The sequence below is a fragment of the Herpailurus yagouaroundi genome, unplaced genomic scaffold (assembly GCF_014898765.1).
Source record: "Herpailurus yagouaroundi ecotype Mexico unplaced genomic scaffold, PumYag 165, whole genome shotgun sequence".
Classification (NCBI taxonomy): Eukaryota; Metazoa; Chordata; class Mammalia; order Carnivora; family Felidae; genus Herpailurus; species Herpailurus yagouaroundi.
Window position 1 is genome coordinate 15,953,779 of NW_024412406.1, and position 23,085 is coordinate 15,976,863.

A 23,085-nucleotide genomic window follows, 5' to 3' on the forward strand; every position below is an offset into this window, starting at 1 on the left:
AAAAAAGAGAGAGAGACAGAACATAGTGTGAGACTTCTACGATTAGAATATTAGTACATAAAATAAAGCTTACCTCCTAAATTCAACTTTATATATCCAATAGAAGTAAAGCTAGTGCAGGAATTCTTCTTTGTTTCTTTGTTTCTTGTTAAACAATAATGGAAATAGATGGAAAATTCTAGTCTCTTCAAATTGCTCATTCTGTTAACATTATATTAAGTTTTGTTATGTTTTATATTAGATAACTTTATAAGATATCATGGAATATTTAAGATGTATTGACTATGGATTACTAGTTAGCAATTATTTTTGACTTAGATCCCACGTTAAGAACCAAAATTTCTATGCATGACCTTCCCCTTTAGGTGAAGAGAAGCAAATGTCCAAACTCAGAACTTGGAAGAACTGTTGGTAGGGCTTTAGCAACATTTCAAGGAGTTCTAGAGGAGTATGTGAGCATTTAGGTAAATTCATTCTAAAAACTCATGGCCAGTTAAGTGTCCAGTGTCATGTGGAAGCACATTATGATATTGAAAAATCATCTTTATCCATTCATTCATTGGACATTTTCTTTTTTACTGCTACCACTGTTTTGGAATCGTAGTCAAATTTTATATGGTATACTTTTCTAGAATTTCAAAACATACCTAAAGTTGTTACCTTCAATTATGAGGAATCTATTTTTTCAGACTGCAACAGCACTGCATTGCCTCAAAATGTGTATCCAGAATGGTAAAATGCCTAGGAAATCTTATGATTTTCACATATTAAAGACATTTTATATGTTTCCATTCATTTTTTACTCAATATAAAATGTATAACTTAATGGCAACACATGTCACAACTTTACTAACAAATAATGGGTAATAGTACAACAGTTCTTATGTGAATATGGAGAAGCAGCGTAATGCATTAAGAAGGCAGACTTCCTGGATTTAAATCCTACTTTTGTCACTTGTCAGTCCTGTGGTCTTGGACGAGTCACTGGGCCCTTCTTTGCTTCAGTTCCTCAACTGTGAAATGGGGATGATGAAAAGACACCATCCCAGTCTTTGTGAGGATTAGTGAAACAGTAACAACAAATAGGGATAAAGCACTTGGAGGTACCGCTTGGCACATAGTAACTACTTAAATGTTAGCTACAATTTTTATTGTAATAAAAAATGACAGGGACTGATGAGAATAGAAATCATTACTAACTTTGGAGCATTCAAGAAGTACCAAGCACTCTGAAGGTTGGTACACTTACACTACATTTAAGCCTTAAAATATTAAGCACATCCTACTATATAGAGAATAGACCCTTAAAAATATGCTATTTTATACATACTATAATTGCAGATAATTTCCTCCATGAAACATAGCAAAGTATGACTGAAGTGTTGAAGTGACCCCTTTATCCTTCTAATGAGAAATAAGGCTTCTAGGATGGTGACTAGAAAACAGTAAAGACAATATGAAAAATACTTGATAGTTGATCAGTTTTGCTCACTCACTAGTCACAATGAAAGTAATCAGTTTTTCAGTACAGGAAAATCGCAAAATACTAATGTCATGGACCTTCAGGATCAGTTGATAATAATATCAAGAATGTTAAATCCCTGAAAGTTAAGATATACTTAATATAGGTATTTGTGTTAAGGTAATATCTTCATTAAATTCAAAGTGTTCAATGTTTCCTTTGAAAACTTTGAGTTTATCTCTTATTATATATAAGGACTTATTGCAAAAATTTTAAGTGCTTCTGTGCCAAAGAACAATTTTTATCAGCTTGACCAGTGTATGAATAACTGGTATATGTATAACACAGAATTTTTGTTATTCAATACACAATTGATGGCAGTGAAGATTTTTAATGATCATCTGAAAATCATTATCAAATGTCATAAATTAAAATGTAATAATCATCTGTATATACCTTAGTTATGAAAAGCATTTCACATACTAAATTAGTCCAAATCCATATACTCATCACAATCACAGGAAGGGTGTTTTAACTGTTTTGAAAATTATAGATTCAAAATCAATATTACTGTATTCATTACACTAAAAAACAATATTATTTAATCAACATAGAAATGATAAAAATGACGTGTATTTTGGAATGAAAATAGAATACACCTTGTGCTTCCATACATTATCAAGGTCTCTAATAGTCCTTGTACAGTTCAACAAATAATGCTTTATTTTCACTGTTGTACACATACCTTGATAGAAAAATACTCAGCACGGTGTATTCTCTTCAGAGTCTCACATCTCATATGGAAGTCTTAATAAAAGTAAGAATTTTAGGTATCTTTCTAAGTTAAAATTTGACTTTTTAAATGGACTTAAATTTCCTCCTTTACCCCACTCTCCCCTCCCGTACCTCCCTGATCTCCACCCCACTCCACCCCTCTCCACCCCCTGGCCACCTGTGGCACAGCACCAGTACACGTGGCCCTAGGAAGCCATGCCATTTCAGAGACCAATGACAGCACCCACTTGCTGGAACTGTCCACGAGCACAAAGCAGTGCTTCCCACCACAAGCAGTGGGAAGAAAGTCTTGGTAGAAGCCCCATTCAGCTCTCTTCTCTGTTACTGAGAAATAAACCCGTAGGAAAAAGAGTCAAGCATGCTCTTCACCATTCACAAATCATACTTTCTCTGATGCAGGTAGGGGACCGAATGCCTACAATAACACCCAGTCTATGTGGTCTGTAACATTTCTGTATGATGATTTGAAAAGTGTGTCCATCTTTCTTCAGTGAAAGACTTCTTCAAGTGGAATTATCCATTATCACATGATTCCATTCAGAGAAGATGAAAACAAACACAATGAAATAATTCTAACTAATGGGAGAGGAGGCACAATGGTTCATTGTTTACCTGTTGTTTTTTTTTTTTCATAAATTCCAAGGACAAAATTTACCCTAAAAATGAATAGTGTCAATACATAGACAGATTAGTTTGTGAAGCTACAGGTGGTCTGAGTGATCTCTCATCCATTTCTGGCACAAGTATCCACGTACAAGAAGAACATTGGTTATTTACTCCATGGGGAAGGAGCTAGAGAAAAAAATTTCATTTATTTATATTGAATGAAGAATGTTTAGCCAGCATGTCTTTTGTCTAGTGTTCAGAAGCTTCTGCTTGCCTGGTTCCTTGGGGATTCTCCTCATTCTTCTCCAACAGGGGGAGGCGGCTCGCACAGCTTGTATAGCCTAGGAAAGGCAGGAAAGAGTGTGACAGCAGCCTGGCATATTGCCATTACCTGAGATGTTTCTACTGGTACAAAAAATATATTGACAATAAGTTCCTGGTTCAGGAGCCATGATCATATTGCCTATTTTACTAAAAATTACTTATGAATTAGCAAACTCCAAAACTTCAGTTCTAGTGTTCAGAAAACACCAATGTCTCTGTATAAGTGGAGACGACTACTGATTACGCAATGTCATCTTTCCCACACCAGCTGCTTCTGCTCCAGTGCTGCCTGCCCTGACTGTTCACCTTGCTGGCAGCAAAACTGTTTCTCTGAGTTCTAGGAGATGATACTATAGTGATAATTACCATCTTGTCTATCATGATTAATTTGTAGCAAAATAGCACCTTCTCATAGGGGTCTACTGGTTTCCTGACTAGTTTTCGAAATTTGTTTCATTCTGTACCATGTCTTGGGTGCAGTCAGTTACGAATAGGCTGATGTGGCAGAGTCCTGAGGCCTGAATCTCAAAGGCACAATTATCCGGTGTTTCCTCGGGAATATCTGCCCATCTCCGCCCACTGTTCCATTCATCTGCCAGCAGAATCAAGTGGAGATTCAAGTGGCTCAAGGAATCTACTTGAACTAGTGGAGATACCAAGAAGGGCTCCCTCTTGACATCCCAGGTCTGGGTGTCTTGAGGCAAAGCTCGGGGGACTGAATTAGGATTGTACAAGCTCCAGAGCTCCACATTCTCCAGAATATCCTAACTCCAGAACCAAATTAAGGGGAACGTAATATCTGCCAAGACAGGGACACCTGGGGGGCTTAGTCGGTTCAGCCCCTGACTCTTGGTTTCGGCTCAGGTCATGATCTCACAGTTGGTGGGTACCAGCCCCATGCCAGGATCTGCACTGACCTCACAGAGCCTGCTTGGACTTCTCTCCCTCCCTCTCTCTCTGCCTGTCTTCTCTCTCTCTCTCTCTCTCTCTCTCTCTCTCTCTCTCTCTCTCTCTCAATATTTAAATAAAATAGCTGCAAGACAGCCACAGTGACCAGACAGGGCACACTCATTATTAAAAGCACAGTCTGAGAGAAGATAGCTGACTGAGGTGGCTAGATGTTAGACTACATATACTCACAGTCCCAATAGCTCCATGGCCATGCTGGCCCTACTTGAGAGCCTCATCCGTGATCTAAAAATATTAAGTACAGGGGCGCCTGGGTGGCTCAGTCGGTTAAGTGTCCAACTTCGGCTCAGGTCATAATCTCTCAGTTTGTGAGTTCGAGCCCTGCATCGGGCTCTGTGCTGACAGCTCAGAGCCTGGAGCCTACTTCGGATTCTGTCTCTCTCTCTCTCTCTCTCTGCTCCTCCCCTGGCAAGCTGTGCGCACTCTCTCTCTCTGTCTCAAAGATAAACATTAAAAAAATTAAAAAAAAAAACCAACCCTAAAATATAACATTAAGTACATTTTTCAACTTTGCTCCTTTTCAAAAGTACTCCAAACTCAGGGATAGGGGTAGCATGGTGATTCCCTTCTTATACAAATTAAATTGAACACAGTTTACAGGAGTTGTTGACAAACTTAGCGAATTATGTTTCCTTCTCCTTCAACATTTAATCCCATGCTAATTCTAAATCAAAGGGGAAAAGAATGACAAAGTTTGAATATTGAGTTAGAAACCTAGTTAACAACATAAACTTTCCCAGTCTGGAAACACACAGGAAAAAGTTACTGCCTTTGGAGATTATTCAAGTCTGAAAGGTGCTTAATGCTCTTCATGTAATCTCCATGGAAGAAAATGAATACTGAAATAAGGACATCTCACATCAGAAAAGCTTATTTCATCTTTCCCAGAGAAAAGAATACATTAAATTGAGCTGATATAGTTCAAAGCTGCCTTTGCAGTAAAAAACTACAGTTTTGCTTCAAAATGCATTCCCAGTGCCGGAATAATGGAATGATCGGAAAGTTCTTTTCCTCTTTAATTTTGATCCTTTCATTTTCCTTACAGCACTGCCTAATGAAGGGAAAGGCAGTGGCCTTACTCAGGTAGAACACAAACAGTAAGCTGGGTAGCAAATGTCCTACCCCGTGAGATCTGGGCTGAGCCATCACATTCCATTACCTTGCACTGCACGTTTCCACATAATGGAACTAATGCCACTGTGTAGGCAAGTCTTTGAAATGTCTGCCTTGCAAATTGGCAAAAGGCTACTCCGTGTGATCACCTAATGAAATAATAGCTCTGGATACTGCAGAACTGGGCAGATTCAGCTTCTGTGAGGCTTCTTGGAAGTGACTCAGGGTTATTTGAGTTCAGACACATTTGTAATGGAAATCGTGGGGCTTTGGGAATTTAGAACAGACAGATAGAGTTGGGAAGTAAAATGTAATAGTTAAGAGTTGGGCTTTTACCTTGCACTGAGGCATTTGTTTTTTTGTCAGCTAAATTGTTAGGTAACAGAAGGCCTTGGTTTGCCCAACACCTTGGGGCCCTTGTCATAGTTTCATTCCACCCATGCACACCAGTGCCCCTGCACGAAAAGGTTTGTTCCTGGCTCCACTTTCTTCTTTTCCTGTTTGGGCTCAGGCAGCCATCTTGGAGCTGGTATTTCCAGCCCAAATCCAAATCTGCTGAGAGTAAAACTTTGAAACTTCAACCTACAGATCATGCCCTTCATCCTTCTACATGGCAAAAGAGACATTTTCAAGGCTACAGTGTCAATAATAATCTGTCCCAAGGCAATTCTCCCTATCTTAAAGATGAGAAAACTGTCTCAGAGAAAATAAGTTATCTGACTAAATAAGGTCATCAAGCAGGAGCTGGGACTCAAAATCATGTTTTTCACGTGTAACCACTTCAGTATGCTGCTTCACAATTAAACAAATAAAATAAATCAAGCTATTGTAGCACAATAGTTCCCAGGTTTTGTGATCTAATAGAAAATAAGACCAGTGTACCTTTGTATCTGAAAGGTAATATTTGGTTCATGATGAAGATAAGTTGATTAATCTGAAGATCCAATGTATGAAAGTTAGGAGGAAGAACACTGTATTGCCCACAAAGCCATCTCCATTTGGGTGTCCCATTGATCCTTAGTCCCAATGTCACCTTGCCCATTGTCTTCCAACCCAAAGATTTGGTGTCATCCTAGAATATTCTTCTTCTAGCAAATTGTTCTTAAATTTGTTGTCTCTGGGACAGGAACCCTGGTGCCCAGCTGGGCGGGATCCCACCCCTCACACAGTGCTTCTTATATTCTACCTTTCCTTCCAGTTATGTTTTCTCATCTCATCTCTTTAACTGAAAGGTCCTTGAGGGATGGTTCTATTTCCATCTCATGTTTCTACCCTCCATGAAGCAGAGCAGGGTGCTTTGCATTTCTTTTTTTTTTTTTTTCTAAACTGTGTAACTGTCTAACATGGATTCCATGTGCTATATTTTCTTTGTATCTCCATTTAATTTTTTTTTTTCAACGTTTATTTATTTTTGGGACAGAGAGAGACAGAGCATGAATGGGGGAGGGGCAGAGAGAGAGGGAGACACAGAATCGGAAACAGGCTCCAGGCTCTGAGCCATCAGCCCAGAGCCCGACGCGGGGCTCGAACTCCCGGACCGCGAGATCGTGACCTGGCTGAAGTCGGACGCTTAACCGACTGCGCCATCCAGGCGCCCCTGCATTTCTTAAGTCCTCAATAAATATTTATAGAGTGAGTGAAAGAATAAATAGGATTAAATTAAAAATTACTTTAGATTTCTCTTTGGGGATTATTATTCTCTTATAAAAATGTCAACTTTACAGCTGGCACATTTTATTGTGTTTCAGTTCAAGAGTTTTAAAACACAATACAATAAAGAAAAAAGTGAGTCCATCAGTTTCTTTTCTTGTATTCCGCTTGCATATTGGTTTATTGATCAGGATGCTGAAGTCTTATCTTAACCCTTCTGTTTATTAGTGTTTATAAGCTCTAGCTATGAAGACCTTGCTAAACCATTATCTTGTTTTCTTATTGGAATTTTAACACTTCACTGGGTCCGTTATCACAATATACCACGTCGGCTCAAGGTGCCAGAGAGAGAATGCCTATGTGAAATGACTCCTTAGGGACAGTCTTTCTAACTTAATCAACTATGAAAGATAACATTAACAAGACTTGAGGATTAAATAAGTTAGGAGCCAGCACTAAAAATAAACACAATTAGAACATGAGTGATCCATCCATTTTCAGGGGGAAAATATGTTTTCCCTTGTGAAAGTACTTCTACTGCCCACAGAGTTTTTTAGGATGAAATATAACTTCATAAATGCTGCTGTCATCATTCTCACTCTAGTAACTGCTTTGTAAATAGAAAACGAAAGTGTCTTGTCTGTGACAGTGCCTGGAGGAGTCTCCTTTTTGTTAAAATGCCAACGTATAAAAACAATCAAATGTAAGAGATTATTTAATTTTGCCCCACTTCAAGATAGATGGCTGCTTACCTTATTGTCACCAGGGAAATGAAATTAACATTTCTTTGATGGCCGTCTCCATGTTCATTTATTCTAAAGGTGAATTAGAGTCCTTTCTTTTTTTAAGTTAAAAAAAAAATTTAAATTTTTGACAGAGAGAGAACATGAGCAGGAAAGGGGCAGAGAGAGAGGAGGGAGGATCGGAAGCGGCCTCTGCACTGAGAGCAGTGAGCTCAATGATGCGGGGCTTGAACCCATGAACTGTGAGATCATGACCTGAGCTGAAGTCAGACGCTCAACCAACTGAGCCACCCAGGTGCCCCTAGAGTCTTTTCTTGTTATGATATGTGAACTGTGAATATTTGATATGATCACAAACAAAAAGCTCATTCATTCATTTGTTCATTCGCACGTTCTTGAAATCAGTTCAGATATTCAATGTCTACTGTACAGCACTATGATCAGCCAGGAATAAAATCCAAAAAACATATTCTCTGCCTCCAGAGAATCCACATTCAGGTTGGGTGAGGAGATATGGAACAATATATTGTAACACAGAGCTATAAAAGAGCTGTAAAAGACCAATACACAAGATGCTAAGGGAGCACAAAGAGGAAGAAAACTCAGCCAAGACTTCAAAGAGAAGAGGGCATTGAGAAAAGGACACAAAGGGTTTTGTGGGTAAGTAGGAGTTTTCCATACAGACACAGATGGGAAAAGCAATCATGCCAGAGGGAACAGCATGTCAGGCAGAGAAAAATAAATGAAAATGGCATTTTGGTAGTTCGGTACACTTGGGTTACAAATATTAGTAGTACCTGTGTGGACTTTTGTCTTTGAATTCATGATGGAACGTGGAAAACAGAATAATGTCAAGACTTCTACCTGCTACCTCTAAGTTTGCTTCCCTTAAAATTTCATTGAATTCAGAGACCACTTATGACTAGTCACATTTAGCCACAGAGTGTTTACGAGGCCAATTTCCATGATTATATTCAGTACTTCACTAGGCATGTACTGTGGCAGGTGCATTAGATGTAAGTGACACTGCCTTGGAAGTGGCGGTAAGCCCTTTGGGAAAGAGCAAACCTGGGGAGTCACTTACCTTGGAGCAGACTGTGGGGTTCTGTCTCTGATTCCCAAATTCTTTGCTGTGTTCTGAACTCTTGCTCCCTGAGAGAAGTAGGGAAAATCATTTTTAGCTCTACATTGTATTAGTAATTATTTAGCATACCATGAACATTTGAGTGTAGAATATTTATTCCAACAATGTATATAACATCAAGAGAGATGAGGTGAAGCAGAAGAGAAAAATTATCATCTGAGCATTTTCAAAACTAATGCTTTAAGTATCAAAATATGCTGACATATTTTTCCAAAGGGTTGATATTTATTTCAATAGCTACCTAAATCATTCAAAATAAACTTAAATCACAGCTTCCTGTTCACTATCTCATCTATGTCTTTATTCCTAGAAGCAAGCAATACTTTAGATGTTGAAAATAAGAAACGAGAAGGCTACAAATATGTGCTGTGTCCTCACTTTTGTGGAACAGAAAATCACAGTTCTACCGCACTCACAAACCTGTTTTATCCTTAGCTGAATAATCAGCTATTTTAAAGCTCATAGTATTTATCAAGAAAATATTTTCTTAAATAGTTCTAAAGCAATTCTGGACAAGGCATGTGTGTGTGGATCTCTGAAATGTAAGAATTCTGCCCCAAACTTTATAGTACAAAGGCAATGCACTTTAGCAATGAAAAAGTCTTCACAACTTGTCAAGTTCATGAATGAATATAATCATTGTTAGTTCCTAATGGGAATTAGTTACTACATAGAACTAAACACCAGGGTTTGGGGCTGAGAACAGTTGAAGGAGAGTGGTTTTAAAGAAACTCTAGGGCATCTCAGTGGCTTGGTTAAGTTTCTGACTGGTTTCAGCTCAGGTCACGATCTCACGGTTTGGGAGTTTGAGCCCCGTGTTGAGCTCTGTGTTGATGGTGCAGAGCCTGCTTGGGATTCTCTGCCTCTCTCTGCCCCTCCCCTGTTTGTGCTCTCTCTCTCGAAATAAATAAATAAACTTAAAAAATAAAATAAAGAAATACAAAATCTCTGAAACTCTCTTTCCTGCTACCAAATTCTGAACTACCGGAAGGGAAGGGAAGAAAGAAAAGGAGAAAAGGTTGGGGCGCCTGGGTGGCGCAGTCGGTTAAGCGTCCGACTTCAGCCAGGTCACGATCTCGCGGTCCGGGAGTTCGAGCCCCGCGTCGGGCTTTGGGCTGATGGCTCAGAGCCTGGAGCCTGTTTCCGATTCTGTGTCTCCCTCTCTCTGCCCCTCTCCCGTTCATGCTCTGTCTCTCTCTGTCCCAAAAATAAATAAACGTTGAAAAAAAAAAAAAAAAAAGAAAAGGAGAAAAGGAAGAAAGGAAAACAAAAGAATATATCCTCTCAAGATGGACCAAATAAAGGAAAGCAAATAGGGAAAAGGGGTGGGGGTGGCAAAAAGACAGATGGGAAGGAATTTAGGAATTATAATTAAGCAGTTAAAAAATAACTCATTTTGGAGTAGTTTTAGACTTAGAGAAAAGTTGTAACACCAGAACAGAAAGTTCACATACTTAACTCAGCTATGTAAACTCTCTCTAATGCTCACCCTTCACTTGACCAGAATATGATGGTCAAAACCAGGGAATCAGTGTTCATATAATGCTGTAAGTCTTAATCAAATTTCACCATTTCCCCCTTGTGTCCTGATTCTATTCCAGGATCCAACCCAGGATCCCATACTACATTTTGTTTTCTTGTCCCCTTGGCCCTCTGATCCATGGCATTTCCTTGGATTTGATTTGTCTTTTATGACCTTAATACTTTTGATAAGTACTGGTCACTATTTTGGAGAATATTTCTCAGTTTGGGTTTGTCAGCTGTTTCCTAACGATCAGATAGAAGACATGCATTTTGGACAAGAGTGACTCTGTGCCTCCTCAGTGCATGAGACCATTGATGTTGACCATCACCATATCACATGACTTCTCTACATCTTATCAGTGACAGTAACTGTCATCACTCGGTTCAAGCGGTGTCTGCCAGATTTTTCCACTGTAAAGTTACTTCTTTTCTTTTTGTAGTTAATAATTATGTTGTGGAGATTAACCACTTCTCCAAGCACTGTGGCTCTTTTCAATGGAGAATTATATTTGGAACCCAAGATCTGGACACTGGGTATGCTCACTGCTACTATTGGCATGTAACTGCTTCTAGGTCGTCTGAGTAGACAGCTATTTAACTAATGGCAAACATACTCAAACATCTATATTTATTTCTAAATGCGTGCATGTGCTTGCGTGCGTGCGTGTGTGTGTGTATCCATCAGTTCAAATTGCTACCTCTGATCCCAATCCACACCACAGGATTTGTTCTGGATTATAGCCTTCTCCCTTTCCCTATTTGTAACTTCCTTTTCTGACAGTAAGAAACTTTATTCTCATTACTTACAATATATTTACTTATCTCTTCAAACCTAGTATACAGATAAGCTAGTTTTAGAAATTCTAAATCATATCCCTGTGAGAAATAGATTTACTAGGCTATAGTGTTTGTGTATAATTACTTTTGTCTTTAGTCTCATAATATTCCACTGAGTAGTCTGTAGAAAGGCTTTTGCTTTCTTCAAAGGTTACAAATCACACTGATGTTCATCATGCTGAACACAACTGTTGGTGTATTCCACAGTGAATTCAACTATATAATTCTTCATATAGTCAACATGCCAGGTACTTGCACTTTTCCACCCTTGTTTACGTTGTTTCCTCTACCCAAGGACCTCCTCTCTCCTCTTCCCTACCTGTCCACTCCCATTTATCTTCCCAGGCTCAAATCAAATATCATCTTGGCTAATAACTAATCGGTCATTCACTATATCAGGTATTGTTTTAAGTGCATTGAGTATATCCTCGCAACACTACGAGGCAAGTACTATTAAAATCTTTGTTTTAATAATGAGGAAACTAAGTAACAGAGAGACTTAGAATCTTGTCCCAAATGATACACATGGTAAACACTGGAGTTGGGATTCAAACTTAGGTTGCCTGGCTCAAGAATCTACGCTTTTAAATCACTATCATGGTATCACTTTCTGCATGAAGCCTCTTTCTGGTTATCCCAGTTAGAACTACTGAACCATTGAACTATTGAACACACGCCATTTAGCATTTACTCTCTGCCAGGTACTCTTCTGGAAACCTATGCCCACCAGAACAAACTATACTCAGTGTCCCAGCCACTGAGAGGCTCACAGTTTACCCACTTATTTATTCCCTGTCTTATGTCTGAAAACACTGAGGTTGTATACCACTTGTCTATTGGTACCTGTATCATGATGATCTGCCTATGTACGGCCACCATAAGATGGGGGAAGAATCACATCTTCTTCAGCCTTTGTTACTGTGCCCGGTATAATGTCCTGATATTGTAGGTAAGGAGACAGAACTCTGAAATTCCAGTTTTATTTAAAAAAAAATCGAGGCGGTCTTCCACCCAATAATACGTGGAATGTATAATTTGTAGGATAGAAAACTTTGTTTCTCATGGAAATGAAAGCTTCTCCCTCAAACGTTGTATTAATTGGATCGTTGGTTATGTAAAAGTGCTGCCTAGGATTATTATAATCATTATCAAAAAAATTGGAAGGGGCATAGTACCCTTCCCTCTATCTTTCAGCTTCCCTTCTAACTAACCAGAGCATTAAACAAGTCTATGAAAAATAGATATACAAAGCTGTACATGAAAACCATACAATAAATCATGCTGAAGCGCTTCTCCCTAAAAAAGAAACTAAAGATCTTAGAAAATATTACTCATTAATCTGGCAAACATCTCAACCATTCAGTCTCTGGAGAGTTGAGTCTAAATGTTTGAGAAACAAAAAGAACAGAAAAGTCAGATCTTTGATCCCCATTTGTGTTCTAACTACTTAGATCACAGGTAGGTAAGAGTTGGCTTGCAGACTGGATCCCAGCCACTAATTCCACTGCCTGTAACAGTTGGACACTGGAGAGAGGATGGGCAGCAGATGGAATACTGCGAAAATCCCCTTGTACACCAGTTTAACCCACTTTCTCTAAAAAGAGGGCCCCAGGCTCTCTGATCTTCCATACAGAAGTCAGAAATCAGTTCTTTGTTTCAGATCCACCTGGAAATGCCATATTTGCAGCAGAGAAACCAGTAACAAAGGAGGGTAGCTGCCTATTCTAAATATATTTATTTAAAAAAATAGAAGGGGGCGCCTGGGTGGCGCAGTCGGTTAAGCGTCCGACTTCAGCCAGGTCACGATCTCGCGGTCCGTGAGTTCGAGCCCCGCGTCAGGCTCTGGGCTGATGGCTCAGAGCCTGGAGCCTGTTTCCGATTCTGTGTCTCCCTCTCTCTCTGCCCCTCCCCCGTTCATGCTCTGTCTCTCTCTGTCCCAAAAATAAATAAACGTTGAAAAAAAAAAATAGAAGAAGTGATGAATACTGAAAAACTGCAGTTTAGAAATTTTATAAGAAGCTTCATAACTTTTCAGTTTCCTTAAGTTACATTTTATAAATATATAATAATACATATAATAATATATGTAAATATAGCATGTATATTGTATCTCAAAAAGGTTTGCACTGGTTAAATAAGTCACCAAGGCTTACATAATACGGTTTTTACTTTCCCCCCTGTAGTTTATAGATGTCCGTTCTCACGTGTAAGAACTTAAACGTTTTTGATTACTGAAGTCCATATAGTAAGAATGTATATCTAGTGAATTCACCATTACTCCTGTACTAGATTATTCTAAAACAGGTTAATAACCAGTCTCCTGGTCTTGCCGTAAACCATAATTTCGAGATGGCCCCTCCAAGTCTTCATTCAAACTTCTTCTAACAGTAACAGAGTGAAACAGAATGCTTAGTGCCTTTCTGTACTTTTGGCATCCCAAACCCAACCCTGAAATGAATAATCACAAGTTTACTCTGGTCTACATTTTAAAACCAAATTTGTATTATATCCATCCAAAAAATCCTTCCAAAATCTGCTGGCATTTGCATCTGTAGTTGTCCTTTTCTAGCTGAACCATACTACGTCCTGTGCTTCTTGTGGATTTCACCTTTACTTAGCAAATCCCTGTTAGACCTTGTCAGATCTTGGTTTTCAGTCTCCAGCTCCAGGGTTCCCACCTCGAAGCTCCAATGTATATCCATTCATTGTACTTTATTCCTGAATTACAGACCCCAAACCGGTGCTGGTATCACTTATGACTGCTTCCATGGATTTTTTTTTTTTTTTTTTTTTTACATTCTGTAGTATATCTTGGGAGCAAACCCACAGAGATTAGTACGTTTGCGTAAGAGTTATACACTAAGTCTTTAGTAAACAAATAAGTTTTAACTACAAAAGCATATCTTAAAAACTAAATCACCTACTATCATTGGGCAGTTCAAACCAAGTCAGCAAGAATAAATATTTGTTAAATCAATTTTCTGTGGTTACCCTGAGAAACTGTGGCAGAATAAAACATAAAATTGATATTTTCCAACTCTTGTCTTTCTAATAAGTTGTGTCTTTTCTATTATATAAGGCACATTTTCCTAATAATAAATTGGAGGTTAATGCATTTTTGTTACCTTTTAAAAGAATTTTAAGCGTTAGAAACCAAACTATCACATTAAAATACCACTGGGTACTGTATCAAAAGCTCATTCTCTTTATGAGAGTTTATTCCCACCTATAAATACTTCAGTGACCTAATGACATCCCAAAGACTACTCTTCATCCTCTGAAGGAAAATTTGAGATATGTGCTTTTATCTTCAGAATAATGCACCAAATTCTTAGCATGGCTTGGACTTCACTTTGAGAGCTCCAGGAGCAAGAAGGGCCTTCAATTCTTTCCTCTTCTTCCTTGCCCCCACGCTCTTCCTCAATTCTATTTCCAGAGCCTTACTAAATCACCTGCGATGCCCAGAAAATGCCATGTAGCCTTTGCCCTTGCTCCTTACATAAGCCTCAAATCCACTCCTGCCCATTACACTTGGCCAACCCCTTTCCTCCTTCTGGTTATCTCTTACACATCCTTTTTTCCAGGTTGGCTTAGTTTCTTGGAGGGTCCTCATATAGATGTCTGTATTGCCTTCGTCCCTGGGAGTGTTTCTTGTTTACACTTACTCTCTGAGCCTGAAAAAGTGTCCCCCACATCCAGGCACTAATCAGACACCTGATAAATGCTGACTAATCCTCATTAAACCTGATAAATCCTGATTAAAAGGAACCTTCAAATCCAGGTGCTGTAGGGGCACCTTGGTGGCTCTGTCGGTTGGGTTTCCGGCTTCAGCTCAGGTCATGATCTCACAGTTTGTGAGTTCAAGCCCCGAGTTGGGCTCGGTGCTGACAGCTTGGAGCCTGAAGCCTGCTTCGGATTCTGTGTCTCACTCTCTCTTTGCTCCTCCTCCTCTCTCTCTCTTTCTCTCTCTCAAAAATAAATACACATGGAAAATGTAAAAAAAAAAAAAAACCAAGTCCTGTAAAACAATCCCTAAACTGTGTGTGACTTACCTGCTTCCGCATCACATCTGTAGCCTGCATGATGTAGCGAGGAGGCAGTCCATGGCTTCTGGCCAGAATGATGGCCTGCTCCAGTGTCACGCTCAGGGTGCACCTGTGTGCAAAGGCAAAAGCAAGTCAAATGCCACCAGTTCCCATTAAGGACTTCAAAACGCTTTGGGTTACTAATGAAGAGCAACAGAATATGCTAGCCCAAAATCTGCCTCCTCAGAGAGTTACTCATTTTTCCTTGGGTATCTTCCATGTATACATAAGGTACACACGTTAATAAACTGTTTGTTTTTCTCTCATTAATATTTTATTATAGGGGTCTCAGCTAAGAACTCAGAAGGACAGAAGGAAAATTATTTTTCTTCCCTTAGACTAATGTCAAAATCAAAACCGCCAGCCAAAATGGAAACAACTGGACAATGAACCATTGATTTTTCTACATAGAACACCTACTTAAAAATAGATTATAGGGGTGCCTGGGTGGCTCTGTCGGTTGAGCATCTAACTTCGGATCGGGTCATGATCTCATGGTTTGTGAGTTTGAGTCCCACATCAGACTCTCTGCTGTCAGGGCAGAGCCCGCTTGGGATCTTCTCCCTCTCTTTCTGCCCCTCCCCTACTCATGAGAATGCGCGCTCTCTCTCTCTCTCAAAATTAAACATTAAAAACAAGTAAATAAATAAATAAATGAAAATTAATAAAATAAAAATAAAAATAGATTAGAGAGCTACATGACTGGAGTCCTAAGTATTTAAATTTAACAAACTCATAATGAACTGCGTTTATGAGTTTATATACCTAAAGTTAAAAAAATTATAATTAAATCTAATTATCAGACATTATTCCTTACTGATATGCCATGTAACTTAAAAGAAATGACTTCCTAATATTTTTCATTCATGTCTGCATATGATAGTTAATAGATTTATACTAATTTATGCCAAAAGGCTTAGAAAAGTAAACAGTGAAATTAATATCCACTAAGATCAGAGTTGATTTTTTTTTTAAAGTATGTTTCTTGGACCCAATATAAGAGATTGTAAAATTTTCAAAAGGAACTTATAATTAGTTAGTCAGGAATGTGATGCCCAGAGCAACCAGGAGAAAATTCAGAATCCAGCCCCTGATTTCAGTAATTGCTGTGCCTTTCTCCTTGTCCTTTGTCCTTTGCCTTCCCTTTTAAGGAATTCCTTTTATGTCCTTTCACGTTTTTCTCTTTGGCAGCTCTGAGAACCTACGCATATTTGTTAACATTTTCAGGTGCTGGTCTCTGAATTTTCGTAAAATTCATGCGCAGATTTTCTTTTACTGCACTTTTCAATTCATGGATATTTGGAGGGTCTTTTTTCCATTTTTGCATTTACATTCCTGTATTTTGTTGGTGTTTTTTTTTTTTGACACGTGTATTTTTCTAGATCTGTTCAGTGTTTCCTTACAAATGAAAGGTCTACTATGCAATTGCTTCTCTGTGAGGAATATCTAGCTCACTTATCTTTGGTTAAGAGACTGAACTATAGAAATCCAATACATCTGCTAGATTTTGATACTGATGAATTAATAAAAAGAGTAAGGGGCTTAAAACATTATTGCTGACATTTTAGAAAGAACCTGATGAGTTACTGCCTTATTATACACGATTGGATTCTAAGGAGAAACATGTTAAGTTTCATTGGCTGTTAAATGACCTCTTTACACAGCATTAATAACATATTCAGATGGGCTAAAGTTTTACAATTAGCTTTTGGTAGTATGTTCACAAACATTTAGTGTATGAGCCTGATAATAATATGTAGTTGCAGTTTTATATGCTGTCACATGCTGTAGAACAGCATATGCCCATGAAAGCCAAGAAGTTTAGTTGACAGTTCACGCTTAAAAAAAAAAAATCAATTTTTTACAAAGCATTTAATTGTCAGCTTATTTGACAGGCCATAACCTTTTCCACCTCCTTAAGGTCTCCTCTACTCCAATGTTAAGTCCTTATTGATTCCAACATTTTAATCAATAACACTCATTATACTAGCTGAATGACACTAAAAGAAATCTTTATCTTCTTCTAATCAAACTTAAATATGTCTGTTCTTTTAGATAAAACATGACTTGCCTTCCTCTATTTATAACAAACACTTACTGGTTGTGAATGATTTTTAACAAGCAGCCTATAATTTTTATCCATTTTCTTAATCTTTTTAAACCGATTTATTTCTCCCTAGTTCAGGTTGTAGTAAACAGTACTACAGCAGCAAATTATCTGCTAGAGACTTTGAAAATCTCCCGGTCAACCAATGTGGTCCAGTAATATGCTCTCGGAGAGGGTACCTTCAGGTGTCACCTTTTTAGAATCAATCACACACACATCATCTAACAGAAAAATCTACCTTAAAATGTATACATATATTTTCTTTCACTAGCATATCAAAACCAGATGGCTTTGTCTATCTAATCTGTCTTTTCATACTAACCACTGTGTATGTTCCAATTAGGTCCCGAGATTAATTTGAAATTTTAAAAAAGTGAAACACTTAAAAAGATACAACCAGGTCCCTGTGGGAAGTATTGCCTGTGTTTGACTCACAGTTGATTTGTCCAGTGGGAGTCTACTTTTTCTATCATGGCATCACAGGATTCCATTCTCCTGAATTAAGCATGTGGAAGAAAGCTCAGCAGTAAGCCCACAACTTTGTTGTTAATATACCAAAATTTGCGTCCTAGCTTTTTCTCTTCTCTCAGCTATCAGTATCTGAATGTCAAGTGGAAAAATTCAGCATTTGCAAGAAGACTTCTGCTTCTAGCATTCTTGGGAAGATTCTAGATCCAGAAATGGCACATGGTTTTGCAACGGTACATAAAGGTCAGGTTTGACAAGAGATCATTTGGTTTTATAGGTACTTTGTTGATTACCAGAGACAGCTTTGCTAACCCTGGACAAGAGAATGAAGACAGCATACCAAAGGCTGGGAAGCCTAAGCAAATTCGTTCAGGACAAGAGTTCTTATCTGACCCACCAGTTTCCTTTCTAGCACTATAACTGTTTTCATATTAGACAGTTAAATTAAAACTTAAATCTATAGTTCTACTCCATCCTGGAAATCATGGGCCTTCAGTTTTCAGGTCTTTCTAGTTGTAGTATCATTTTTAAATTTTAGACAACTCTTCCCTGGGAGTCACAAAAATAAAAAAAAAAAAATAAAGATCACAGAGTAGAATTTGTCCTTGATAAAAAGGCAAATATAACATAGACACTGAGGAAAGTTGTTCCATAATTTTAGTAGGAAGACATTCCAATAATAGCTCTGCTTAGGGCATACTCCTGAGAAAATGTGCTTGACAGGGCTATAAAATTATGCAGAAATTGTGAATTTCCCCACAGAAAGAAAAGGGAAAGGGTCAATATATCCGTGCTTGTAATGAATAAATCTTCTTGACATATTTTGTATTAAGAATAGATCCTATATCACATCAGAGATACAGTAGAGTTTTAATATGATAAATGTAACCTGTAGTTAATGGGTCCAATTTAATTTGAAAGGCACTCTGATTTAACAATGTTATGGGGAGTCACAAAGGAGTAACTTTTGTTCATTCATTCACTCAACAAATATTTTTTGAGTGTCTACTTTGTACCCACAAGTACCATTAGGTGCTGGAGGAAGCTGATTTACTAACAAGCTAAAAAAGGTTGAAAGTCAGGGTCCCTTACTTATATGGATCCCTAGCAAATTGTTCACATAGTCACATGCTTTTATAAGTTTGCAAAAGCAAAAGGTTGGTTGTTTATTTATTTATTTATTTAATTTATTTATTTTGAGGGAGAGAGAGCATGGGTACACACAAGCCAGGGAGGCAGAGAGAGACAGAGAGAGGGAGAGAGAGAATCTGAAGAAGGCTCTGCACCGTGAGCAGAGCCAAGAGTGGGGCTTGATCCCATGAACTGTAAGATCATGACCTGAGCTGAAATGAAGAGTTGGATGCTCAACCGACTGAGCCACCCAGATGCCCTGTCTGAAGCAAAATGTTTTAATTGCAAATAGTTATGACTGCTGACCTAATTATGTCTGTCCCAACTTCCCTTGGGAAGTAGACTTAGGACACACTTAGGCTAGGCTGACTGGAACCTATGTATATGACTTGCAGTCACTTCAGTTTTAGTTAGGCTACTGTAGTCTTCTCGTGTAGAAATGGATCCCAGAGTATTTGTACTGTCCATTGTGCAACTCACTTACCTACTGTTGAAAAGGAGGGGCAGAGCTCAAGGTTGTAATGCAATATTCATACCCTGAGGCACCCGGTGTTGTGTGTGGTGTTGGAAAAACCAGGCTAGAAATGTACAGAGCCAGAAGCTAGTCTGTGGAATATTCTTCCAAATGTTATGGTTCATATGCTAAAGAACCTTATAAGGGTTTTCATATTCAACAACAATTTAAAAATGTGTAAGAGATTTAGCAATAATGTTGAAATTAAAAGGTTTTTCTAATCAATATATTTTTAAAAACTTGTTCAGCTATGCTAGAGATAGAACAAAATTATTTTCCTATTCTCTCTGTAGATTATATTACAAAATTATTATAATTTGAAGAGGCAGTCAAAGAGTATGTCACCAAAAACTGTGGAGGGAAGAATTATAGAGGTGGGTCAGGCAATAAAGTAAAAAAAAGGCAGTCTTTTGTTTTTCAGATTTTATAATGCTTGTGGTATTTGCCAGCATTTTAAATCTTGTAAATTTTTTTGCATTCCAAATAAATAAATATTAAGTTTCACTTCTATTTCATTTTGTAATTTTTCTATTCTTTTTTCTTAAATAGGGCACTTAACTTCAGACCCTAAAATCTTTATCCACTTCAGTGTGCTGGGGATGCAACAGCAAACAGAAAAAAAGTACCATCGTTTTTGATGATTAAACTTCAAGGGGAGGAAAAAAGAAAATAAAGAAGCAAATAGAGGATATCAGGTGGTGATACGTTATCCAGAAAAGTGAAAATTTTTAAGGGAATAGAAACTGAATAGGGTGAAACAGCAGAGAAAAGTGCTGCTGTTGGGAAGACCATTTCAGGGAGAGCAAGTGCAAAGGCCCTGAGGTTAATGCATTTTCTGTCTGCTTAAGAGCAAGTGTGAAGCTTGATGTGCAGGGTCACACAGAGAGGAGGAGATGAAGTTAGAGAAGTAGTCTGGGCCCGCAAGATGCATGGCCTTGAGGATCAGAGTTTAGGAATAAGTGAGGCCCTTATTTCCTTGGTTGATATGAAAAAAAAATCCAACATTTACATTATATGATGTAAGATAGCAATTTGTGAAGCAAATTACCAAAATAATTCACTAAGCATCTGTCCTTAATATGCTATCAATACTGTACTCAAAAGATCTTCAGTTGCTTTCCAGGCAATATTTGCAAAAGCAAACTCTTCATCCTGATGCTTAAGGATTTCTACCAACTGCTCTCCCATTTTCTGCTCCCTCTTCCCAGCACTCCAGCTATTCCATCCTGCCCCTCTACCCAGAACTTCTTTCTGCTTGGTCAACATTTGGTACCACTGCACAAAGCTCTCCCCGCATAAGGAATGTTTGTCCACTTTTGGAGTGTCTTTCAAAATATCACAAAACCTTTCTGAATACAGAATAGCAGTTGAAAACATGGGCGTCATGACCAGGGGTACTGGATGTCTTTGTAGGTCTTCGGCCAGGTTACTTCAACTCTCTAAGCCTCAATTTTCTCATCTGTGAAATGATAAAAGCCGGCATAGTGGCCTCATAAACTGCCTTAAGAATTACCTTAAGCGACACTTAGCCACACCTGTGGTAACGCTGTTTCCACCCCACTTCGCTACTGCACTCACACTGTAAGTCTGTCTATATGAATTCATTATGAGCAACACATCACTTGGAAAATTTGAGGAATGTGAGCTTTCATAAATCCCATTTCCCAAACCCCATTATATTTTAACTACTTACAAAACCTCTTTCTACTTATTTTTATTTATTTATTTATTTATTTTAAAAAATTTTTAACGTTTATTTACTTTTGAGACAGAGAGAGACAGAGCATGAACGGGGGAGGGGCAGAGAGAGAGGGAGACACAGAATCGGAAACAGGCTCCAGGCTCTGAGCCATCAGCCCAGAGCCCGACGCGGGGCTCGAACTCACGGACCGCGAGATCGTGACCTGAGCCGAAGTCGGACACCCAACCGACTGAGCCACCCAGGCGCCCCTCTACTTATTTTTAAATGCTGGTCATTGAAATAACCCTGTGGTTAATTTTTAAAAATTTAGAATTTTATTAATTTTATAAAATTATGATATGATATCATTATGATAAATTCATAAAGCGAATGACAAACTTCCACCATTATATCTTTTACAAATTGGGGCTTGGTAGAAATAGACTTCACCCGACTGTAATTTGCACTTGCTCCTATGTTTCTTTGGGATTTTTATTTCATATGTTGGTCCCAACGGATTCTGGACATCAGGTATCAATTTTATGTTGTATGTCAAAATGCAGAGGGAAAGGTCAGAAAAAGCATGTGAAACAGTCTTCCAGTTGCCAGTCCATTTTCTAGATGGTAGGGGCACAACATGATCAGCGTCCAAACCTCTGCCACAACTAAGTCTCCTGAAGAGACAAAGCTTATTTTCCTAAATGGGCTTAAATGCGATATATTGTTTTTTAACTCTTTATTTTTTTAAGCTTTTACTTATCTTGGGGGGGAGGGGCAGAGAGAGTGGGGGAGGGTCAGCGTGGAGCCTGACACGGGGCTCTGTCTCACAAACCGTGAGATCATGACCTGAGCCAAAATCAAGAGTCGGAGGCTTGACCTCCTGAGCCACCCAGGCGCCCCTCAACCATTTATTAAATCGTACTGTATTACACTATATTTAGTTCACTTTGTAAGACTTCAAATCTTGAAACAACTTATGTTAGTCCTTTAAAAAAACCTGTTAATGCTTCTCCTTAAGATGATTCGTGACACTTCTATAATAAATTAGATAAAAGATTCTCAAAACCCAAGGATCTTCTACATATTTGGTCATTTACCATGATCCCAGACAAAAATGGCCTCATAAAGGCCATCAGTTTTACTCCCAATTACCTTTTAAAACCTCCCAAGCTTGAATGCTTTATTTAATGTTGATTCAAACTGCACTGAACAAGGAAGCCAATCTCCCAAGGGTTGAAATGCATTAAATTGAACACTTGGGGACAGGCGTCACCCCTTTTGGGCCACAAGGGTTATGCAATGACTCACTGGGAAACTGAAGTGAGAAACCAGAACCATGTGAGGTTTATGGCTTTCAGCTCTGTTTTCCAACAGTGGATTTATTTGCTGACTCTTAGCTCACAGTCAGGAATCTGATCATTATGATGCTCTCTCTTGGGGGTGACCCCAAGCTTCCCTATTACTAGTGGAGAAGGGTCATTCAGATTCTGACACAAATAAAATACAAGCAACACTAATGTGATGAAGAGCTCTGGATTTGCAGTCACGACAATTTGCCATAAACTACCACGATGTAGACGATGAAGTGAAAAACATTACAACGGGAAATGCAAGGGTCAGTGTGTTTTTATTTCCCCATATTTTTAAAACTGAGGCCAAACATTACTTTGAAAATTTCTATTGTACTCCTCAATAGTGTTACATACTTAATTATAACTGAAAACTACCCCCATACAAAACCCACCAGAGTCACTGGATTTAGAAATTCACATTGTGACTTCAAAAGCTACTTGAACAGTGATTTTAACTATTTTGTGCAAAAGTAATAGAATTGAGGCATTTGGATAACTATGTTATCTTTTTTTGTGCTCATGCAGTATAATTAGCAGAATAATTTCTTGTTAGGAAAACAGGATGGGGGCACCCGGGTGG

General features: G+C 38.4%; 1 protein-coding gene across 1 annotated transcript in view; it reads right to left on the reverse strand.

Moving 5' to 3' along the window:
* Positions 1-1,125: 1,125 nt before the first annotated feature.
* Positions 1,126-23,085, reverse strand: part of PREX2 (phosphatidylinositol-3,4,5-trisphosphate dependent Rac exchange factor 2) — a 309,933-nt gene continuing 287,973 nt past the window's right edge. The window contains exons 38-40 of the mRNA XM_040487649.1: positions 15,220-15,322; positions 8,747-8,814; positions 1,126-3,204 (exon numbers count right to left, since the gene is read on the reverse strand). Coding sequence (XP_040343583.1) covers positions 3,159-3,204; positions 8,747-8,814; positions 15,220-15,322 — 217 coding nt within the window. The 3' untranslated portion in view covers positions 1,126-3,158. The remainder of the gene's footprint in view (positions 3,205-8,746; positions 8,815-15,219; positions 15,323-23,085) is intronic.